This window comes from Vigna umbellata, chromosome 8, assembly GCF_029865625.1.
Source record: "Vigna umbellata cultivar VRB3 chromosome 8, Vumbellata_1.0, whole genome shotgun sequence".
Taxonomy (NCBI): domain Eukaryota; kingdom Viridiplantae; phylum Streptophyta; class Magnoliopsida; order Fabales; family Fabaceae; genus Vigna; species Vigna umbellata.
The window spans coordinates 15,478,388-15,487,526 of record NC_142172.1 but is presented as its reverse complement, the minus strand read 5'-3'; the positions used below and the strand labels follow the sequence as shown (position 1 = coordinate 15,487,526).

Genomic DNA, 9,139 nt, shown 5'->3' with positions numbered 1-9,139 from the left:
AAAAAAATAAAAGGGGATGAAGAATTTCTAGAAAGAAGAAGGAAAAAAGTTAGAGACTTGAATTTTAGAGAGATGCAGATTTATGAGAAAACGAGATGAACCATAATTTAAAAAGTTCTATAAAATGTTCATTCTCTTATTTTTGAAACATTTATCACTCCCTTTCAGGTGTCATTGGATTGGGTTTCATGACAACTAAAAAATCAAATACGTATCAAACATATGGTTTCAGTTAACTATAATCAACACTGATTATGATGACGTACGACCACCTCACAAAAGTTGATGAAGATAAAAAATCATTATAATAGCATAGATAGATCAAGATTTTATATTTTTCACAATTCATATATATTACCTAATAAGTATCTCATTTAAATGTTGAAATTTCTTTAACAAATAATATTTGTCGGTTCAATATTAAAGTATAACAATATAATCCTTTAAGAGGCTAAATAATATTAGTCTTTCTATTTTTTTTATTAATTAATTTTAATTTTAATTAAATGAATTCAAATGCTTATTATATTTATTAGTGGAAAAGAGACACTTGCAATCTCTATCTGTTTTACAGTGTATTATATTGTTGAAGTGTCTAAGCACTTCCATGTCTGAATAATTTATTTTTTATTTTTAATATATAATTAAGAACTTTCGTGAATAATTTATTTTTTATTTTTAATATATAATTAAGAATAGAACAAAAACATAAAATGTGTACATCAATAAAAGAAAATCACTTTCATATATTATTATTTTTGTATTTTTAAATATAATTGAAAATAAAATTATAATATGAAATATGTAGAAAATCCCTTTAAATGGATATTAACGAATTTAACTAGTTAAATATGATATAAATAATTATAATTATACCTGTCATGTTATAATAACTAAAATAATTTATTTCATGAATTCTCTAAATTACTTATTTGGATATGCTTTCAACTCAACAATTCATGGTAATATTTTATAATATTAAACTATTTTTTCCAAATTTTTATTATTTATTATTTATTATCATCCAATTTCTTCATAGTTCATAGACAAGCCATGTTTTCTTCTTGATGGTTCTCACGTCTCAACTTTCTGCAACAGAATATGAATTCCCCGCAGCAAGAAGTTGAATTAACTTGGCAGCATACCAACTTCAAATGGTTTTTGATTGAACCTGTTCAAAAGTAGATACATAACGATTCAAATTAAACCATGTCATTCTGATATTTCTTGTTACATCTCTGAATAGCCACATTTATAACTCAGTCAACAAAGCAAATAATGCAAGAAAATGAAAAATCTATCTTTGGTTTATTCTGAATTGCCAAATGAAACTGAACTTCTAGATTGATTGATCTCTCTTGTACGCAAAAAGGGGTATCTGTATGAAAACCAAAGACCAAGCCTTTCCCATCATAACATATCATATCACAGAACCGTTGCTATGTCAAGGTGCTTCAGCTGGGTTGAAAGAGATTTCCCACCAGTTGCAATGAATTCAGAAAAGATAGCCTGCCTAGTAATCCCTTTCACATTCCCTTTTACTCTTTTTTCCCTTCCAAGTAACCAACACCACAAAAATGTTCATCAATCCAAACGTGTCAGTTATCCAAACATTTTCATTAAATTTCTGATTTTCTATAGTGAATGAAAATTAGTAGAAGCAAAACCAGTTCTTGTTTACTTCACTTTAAACAAATATTTTAAGTAATTTTTCAAATAGTGTAGCAGTGTAGGGTGTACCATAAGTGGTAATTACCTGATTGTTCCTGCATAATTCTGATGTAAGGGTCTCTTTGAGGATGCTATGCCACCTTCTCCAACTGGCTTTGATTGGTCTAGAGGGGTCTTCAAAGCCTTAACCAAAAAGGGATAGTAACACATCCAAAATGGTTCATGTTTATTGCACCATTTTACCAACTTGAATATCATGACTTTATGATGTAACAAGTTTTCCCAAGTCCTATATAAGTTCAGCTCTTGGCTCTACCTTTGAACAATTAGTGCCAATCAATACAATCTCTTCAGTCTTTTGAGTCATTTCGTTTGAAACATACAGATTTTATATTCTGTTTAAATGGCACCTTTTGGTAGATTCACTGCTGAAATTTTGATGGCAGTGATGATTGTGGGTATGTTTTGTGTGACCAACATTGTGGCACAGAATTCAGGGATTGCTCCCACTGGGCAATTGGAGGCTGGAGCTGGGTTTTCTTTGCCTGTTTCTGAGGTGACCATGTGTTCTTCTGTGTTGGCCTCTCTTGTGGCATTCATGTTGCAGTGATTTGGAAGACAATGGTTCTGGAACTTTTCACTTTCTGGGGTTAATCTTACTTTGTTTATGGATTAAAATTGATATGTTTGTATGTACTTTATGCTTGCTTGTTGAGAATGGTACTGCATCTGTTGGAATTTTGTAAGATTAGCTTTATCATGAGCTACAGCTACAGCATATAATTTCTACTCAGCTATTGGTGTGAGCTGATATATTAATGTAATTGTTAAAATCCTTGTAATTGATGAGTTTTATTGTTTCAGTTTATCAAATTCTTTAAAAGTCAGTCTCTTTTAGCATTCTTCTTTGATGACTAGTCCAACTTTATCCAAAAGTATAATAACTTGATAAGCAATCAAACCCAATTTTATAAATTTGGATCTTCAATCTTAGAAGTTATGTAATAACACCTGTGAAGGTTGGAATGACAACAATAACTAGAGATATTAATATAAATAACAGAAGTAATTTTTTTAAACTAAAAATTAAATTTACAAACATTTTTTTCTTGGATTTTGATAATAAATGTAAAGGTGCCTTAGAAGTGAGAGAATATTTCAACTCCATTTTTTTTAATGTGCTTTTGCTTTTAAAATTAAATATGAAAATTAAAATCTGGCAACCCACAAGATCTAAGTTATTGAGTCAAAGGCTTCTTTAATCAACAATACATTTAATAGGATGTTTACACATCATTATTAAAATAATATTCTGTTAATTAAACTAATTTTTAATAATTCAAAGTGAATAATTTTAGATGTCTATATTTTTATATTCTTTATCATCTATAAAAAAAATCTCTTTTTATAATATTTCTCACTTTTACAAGCCCCTGTAATGAGATACTTGCTAGATTAGATATGCTTCAACTGTGAGGTAAATTTTCTACTATTCTATTGAATTATATATACAATCTGTTCCACTATTTTGTATAACTTGGGGATCCCAATGTAACATTATTGTACAAATTGATGAATTGGCTAAAACAGCAGCACTAAGTTACCTTTTCCTTCAACTGTTAAACATTGAAAGAAAGTGTGATGATATAAAGAAAATGAAGTTGTTCAAGAAGCAGTCCCCTTGGACTCCTCCATATCCAGTGCATGTTCTGCTACCATTATGCATGAATCTGCTTCTAGAGATGAAACTGAGGCCTTGTCTTTGGTTGAACTTGAAATCTCCTTGGCTGAATTGAGCATTTCTGTTGTGCATTGCACATCTGGTGTTATCCCAACCTGATCTATGTCATGAAGGGCTGGTGATAGATATTTTGCCACTGTGACAAACAGGGCTGATCCATCATGAAGCTCAGTGACACTCTGAAATTAGTATCATATATTCCCAATTAGACAAGGCATGTCAAAAAGTAGCTCAATGTACTTCTAAGTTGATTTTGATAGAAAAACAAACACAGAACATAGATATAGTTCCTTAAGTATTTCTGGTGTTTTCCAACTAGAATTGTTTCAGCTTGAAAATCTAGTCAGACCTTTTGCTACAATAGATATTGAAGTGAAACTAAGTTTTAGCACCATGGTTTTTGACTACGCATTGTTTCAAAGAATTCAGCGTTAACATTTGTTAATATAATTTCAACAGCATCGTTAAAATATCCATAAAATTGGCCTGGATTTTGAATGGTACATGACTTTACAAATGAAAAAAACTCTTATATGAAGATTTGGAGAAATTTGTCCTCTTCATGAACACAAATCAGTAACTCTTGCTTCATGCTTTGGCTTGTGGAAATCTTGTCTAGAAGAGATTTGAATACTTAAGAAATCCTTCTATGATAAACATATATATAAGCTATATAAACGAATCATAGTAGTACCTGAATCTTTCCTTTACCAAATGTTTTATGCCCCACAAGAATAGCTCGACCATTATCATGTAATGCCCCAGCTAAAATCTCACTGGCACTTGCACTTCCCTCGTTGACCTGTTAAGGATACAAAAATTTCAGTTCATCAATCAAGTTATGTCAGCAAAGGAAATCATAATGCTCATGGAAAACTAAGATGCATCTGGCTTATGTTTAGAAATTAAGGATAGATATTGAATGTAGTTACACAGATGAATGAATGGTTAAAGAATCAGGAAATGATGAGTTGTTGATTGTTGATTATGAACCTTCCTCACACCGGAACTTGGTTCGAAAAAAAATACAGGAATTACATAAAACGCATGCAATTGGATGTTAATTGGATTCATATAAGGTTAGTTCTGATTGTTGGACAGACTTAAATAAAAGCAACTGAGCAAAAGTTGTGTTGCCTAACACCAACATACTTGAAAATATATGACAATATGTGTGCAATACACTAGAAGGAATAGCTATATTTTTATGTGCAAATAGCATCAATTACCGAAGTTACTATTACGTAGCATACTCAAAGATTGTAGAATTAAAAGGGCACAGACAATTAGTACTCACAATCACCACAAGTGGATCATGTGTTATAGCATGTCCATTGACCATATTAATCGGCAACATGTTCCCGTCTCTATCGATTGTGTTAACCAGAGTCTCATCTCCATCCAGCCACATCTGTGCAACATCAAGGCCAGCTTTTACCAAGCCACCCTGCAACAAAGATTTAGAAAAAAGGAGGAAAGCACTTTCGAGTTACTTCATTCCAGAGAAAAGATAACAACACTATAAGTGGAAGTTCTATAAAAAAATTAGTAAATTACAGGATTGTTGCGAAGATCTAGTATGTATGAGTGTACTCCTTGATTTTCCAGTTCCTGAATGGCATTCCTCATGTCTTCGGCAGCAGTCTGTCGGTATAGAACGAGATGAGTATGTATAACGGAGAACAAGTTGGTATTTGATTTAGATATTTTCTCTTTTAACTATGTGGTTTGGTTCAGTTTTTGAACAAATAATTTGGAAAAACAAAAAGGGTTAAGAACAAAGTTGTTCATTAACACATACCAGATACAAATATTGAAATGTTATTTGATAGTTGATTCTTTGCTAACCTGAGAGAATGCTGACAATTTCACATAGCCTGTTTTTGTGAGATGACCATCTGGGGATCTATGAGGGATGATAGCACTTGATATTGGAGAGAGCTTGATTAACTCCCTGGGAAGTTTGACCTTCAATTATATTAGATCAGAAATAATTAAAATACTTTGAATTTAAGTTCAATTAAAAGTGAAAGTGTTTGGTAGTTCAATTAAACTAAAATTGAAGGAATGAGTAAACATTTGAAGTATCATAATCACTGAAATGTCAACATTACCTCTCGGATATAAGATCCTGTCCCTGAGTCTTTAACCTGCACAAGAACTGCTAAATTAGTTTCTAGAAAGCTTGTGAAGAATTAAAGGGTTAAGCTATTTTCTAATGCACTCTCATGTACTATTTTTTGAATGAATAAAGGTTGTGATCACCCCCACACTCAGGAAAAGATAAATGATAGCTAAAAATTGAACTCTATCCAGCAATCAACATCCATTGTTTCAAAGTTAGTCCATGAAAATTTGTAAGAGGCATGGCTCACTGATTCAAATAAGGCTTATATTAAGGAAGTATGACAGTTGCATGATGAACCTTTACTGTAACAGTGGTTCCAGCATTCCCTCTAAGCCTTTGTGCTGCAGTTTCACTATCAATGCCATCAAGCCTCTCACCTGCACAATCCAAATATTTTCAAACAAAGAAAATCACACCTGCTTCACCTGAGAGATTACATCTCTATCTCCTGATAAAATCTGACAGTGACACCTCCAGCTGAAAATTTATGAAGCATGCAAACCAGAAAATTGTTTTGAGGACTTGAGGAAGAGACTCGGGATAGTGTTAATATTATGCCTCAAACTAAGATATGATATTTTCCATAATACCTTTATCTACATCAATTCAATCTATTCAGTATTAACATTGCCAACTCCAGCACCTTTGAAAAATTCATAAAATGAATGGTTTTCAATGATAAACTACAGAAAACTAGATGCTAACAGCTTCATATACAAGAAGAAAAATACATATACATGATCAATACCGTTTATCTCAATCAATTCATCTCCTTGATGTATACCAGCACGAGCAGCTGGACTGCCATCTATGCAAGACAATACAATCTGTGATTTCAATTAAAATAAGTAATTAGGAATATCAATACAGGTTCATTATCAGGTGATCTTGAGATATGGTTATTGTTACATGACTGATATAGAATTAATGTTGCTGCCAATAACCTTTGGAGTTTAATTTCGTCACACTATCAATATCGAGATTGTTATATTCTCAATGAGTTAAAAATCATTCTAAATATGACTTCCATATTACTTATTGAAGTGAATAATTGTCAATTATATGACAATGTAATAACCTTTACATATCAAATTAAACTATAACTTCAAATGGGAAATTGAAATTAAAAACTGTCAAAGGGGTAGGGGTCAATATCTAATTAAATGCACAATTAGAATAAAAATTGAAGAAAGTTTTCTTTGCAAGTCACTGACCAAGTGTCCTGTTCTTGGTTCAACATTTATGAAGAGGCCCACTCCTTGTAAGTTCCCATCACTTCCAATTCTAAACCCTTGGTATTCCTGTAAGTAGAAACCACTGTTAAACATTAACAACTAAAAAAGACTTTTAAATAGACTTGTTGATTCATGAATACAGTCTATTTCATATGGAAGCAATACACCAGAATAGGCATCATAAATTACTATAAATTGGACTTCTGATACAATGATATTGGTATATTATAATTCTTTTTATATGTTTTGAAAAAGGTATATTAGTAATCCTGAAAGTTGAAATAATAGTTATAATACCTTTGGGCTAATAATTCGAGTGAAAGGATCTCCAAGGGTAGAAAGCATTCCACGGATTTTTGTGTATGCAGCATCAGCTGAGTTCAGGGGAAACATTTCCACCATGGTTTGCTGCAACTTCAAATCCCAATCTGCAAAAACACTGTCTGTTATTACTGATCCATGCAAATAATATATATATATATATATATATATATATATATATATATATATATATATATATATATATATATATATATATTTATGCAATCCTTTGAGTGAAAATAATCATGAAGGAAAAGGTAAAGTGATGAGAAATAATACCTTGATGATTAAATGTAGGATCAACAAATGTTTCTCGAATTAAACCCCATGCCTCCACAAGAGTTCTTTGAACTGCATTTACCTACCAAACAAACCTTTTTCCACTCAGTACTGTTCATGTTGAAGTTATCACTTTATACGAATTTTTAAATAAAAATAAAGTTATATTTAGACTTTACTAACCAAACAAATATTTTAAAAATATTAATTAAATAATTTATAATACCAATTTTCATAAAAAAAAAATACACTTTAAATAAGTTAAAAAGTTATGGTTATCATTGTTTTTAATTTTTGTACATTAAAATACATACAAATTTGGCACATTTTAATAACATGCTTATTTTTTCTAAATTAAACATGAATCTTTTTTAATTTTTATATTTTGAAAAAAATTTGTTTTAATCTCTTTATTATCTCAACCATTGCTAATAGTTTTAATTATATGCCTAATAATTACTATTCTTTATATAATAATATATCCTAATTTTCTATTATTTCAAATTTTTGCTTTCATTTCAAAATGTAGTCTAACGACGTTCAAAATGAAAAAATAAACACAAACTTAATTCAAATTTTACTAAATCTTTTTAACAATTACTAGTGAAAAAAAAGTCCTCTCATACTTTTTATAACAGTAAAAAAGTAGCTAATGTAGTTAAAAAAGATTATTACTATTACTATGACAGGTATATATAATAAAAAACTATTACAATTTGTAAAAAATTATAAGATTGAATGACCTCAGGCGCCCGTGAAACGGGAAAAGCGACGGTGAGGGACTCCGCCAGCGCCGCGGGGGAGTGGCTGAACACAGAGCAGAAAAGCGCGGCGGAAACGCCAAACCCAAACGCGCTTTTCCCTGCAGACTCAATCCACCCCTCTCTCCCACAGCACTTCGCCTTCAACTTCTTCTCCTCGCATGTCCACGTCGGAAACCACAACCTACGGGGAAACAAAACTTCCCAAGTGGGTTTGCCCAGTTTTAACGGAATCTTGGCTCTGACATCGAAATTCTGAGAAAGATTCTTCATTTTCCTTTTGTTAAAATTTGTTTGCAGGAATGGTAATGTTAGAAAGAAAGTGTTGGATCGGTGTTGGTGGTGGTGACCGTTAGGTTATTTTTGGGTGTGGGACCCACTTGAATCTTTCTGGGTTGTGGCTGTGCTTTGATGGTAGATCCTCTGAGCATGCGTGTACGTATCTCAGTTTCAGAAAAATCAACTCTTTCTTGTTTTTATTTTATTACAAGAGTACACGTAGACAGGACCAAACATTTCTGTATTATACAATGTTCTTGACTCTTCTTTGCTGTGACTATGATGTCTCAAAAATATGAAAAACGAGCAGTTTTGCTAACAAGTATTTTTATTTAAATTCAATTGTGTTATTTGTTTTCGGTATATTTAGTTTGTGAAATAAGTTAGATTCGACTAAACTGTAAATTTATGAAAAGATTTATTTTATAACATAATAATTATATGTTGTAAATAAAATAATATTTTAATTAGATCATTATATTTAAAATTAAAATTAATTTTTTAATGCAACTTAAAAACTCAATATAACATTGAGTTAAACAGAAAAATGTTTAACCTAGATAATAACTAGCTTATTTAATGTTTAACTTTTGTCTTTTTTTTTTTTGTATAAAAAGTTTAATTTAATATTGAAATATTGTTATAATTTTATTTCTTTTTTCTTTCTTTCTATGCTATCATTTTATCTCTTTTTTCTTTGTTTATGCTATTTTTTCTTGATTTT

The 9,139-nt window shown here is 30.8% G+C and overlaps 1 protein-coding gene across 1 annotated transcript; it reads right to left on the bottom strand.

Moving 5' to 3' along the window:
* Nucleotides 1-3,142: 3,142 nt before the first annotated feature.
* On the bottom strand, nt 3,143-8,533 carry LOC124830668 (Peptidase S41 family protein). The gene is made up of 12 exons (XM_047304445.2): nt 8,119-8,533; nt 7,376-7,457; nt 7,073-7,203; nt 6,755-6,841; nt 6,289-6,367; nt 5,838-5,917; nt 5,527-5,562; nt 5,261-5,380; nt 4,970-5,056; nt 4,710-4,859; nt 4,107-4,214; nt 3,143-3,591 (listed from the first exon to the last, which is right to left on the bottom strand). Exons 1-12 carry the CDS (start codon nt 8,407-8,409, stop codon nt 3,337-3,339), a joined length of 1,506 nt encoding a protein of 501 aa, XP_047160401.1. The 5' UTR covers nt 8,410-8,533; the 3' UTR covers nt 3,143-3,336.
* Nucleotides 8,534-9,139: the final 606 nt, after the last annotated feature.

What these genes read in the sequence shown, in the direction of transcription:
- LOC124830668 (XM_047304445.2), bottom strand. Translation starts at nt 8,409, where the DNA reads ATGAAGAATCTTTCTCAGAATTTCGATGTCAGAGCCAAGATTCCGTTA. An exon ending in AACCAAGAACAGGACACTTG is followed by an intron (nt 6,368 to 6,754) that starts GTCAGTGACTTG and finishes TTGAAATCACAG; the next exon opens with ATTGTATTGTCTTGCATAGA. An exon ending in TAGATCTTCGCAACAATCCT is followed by an intron (nt 4,860 to 4,969) that starts GTAATTTACTAA and finishes TCTTTGTTGCAG; the next exon opens with GGTGGCTTGGTAAAAGCTGG.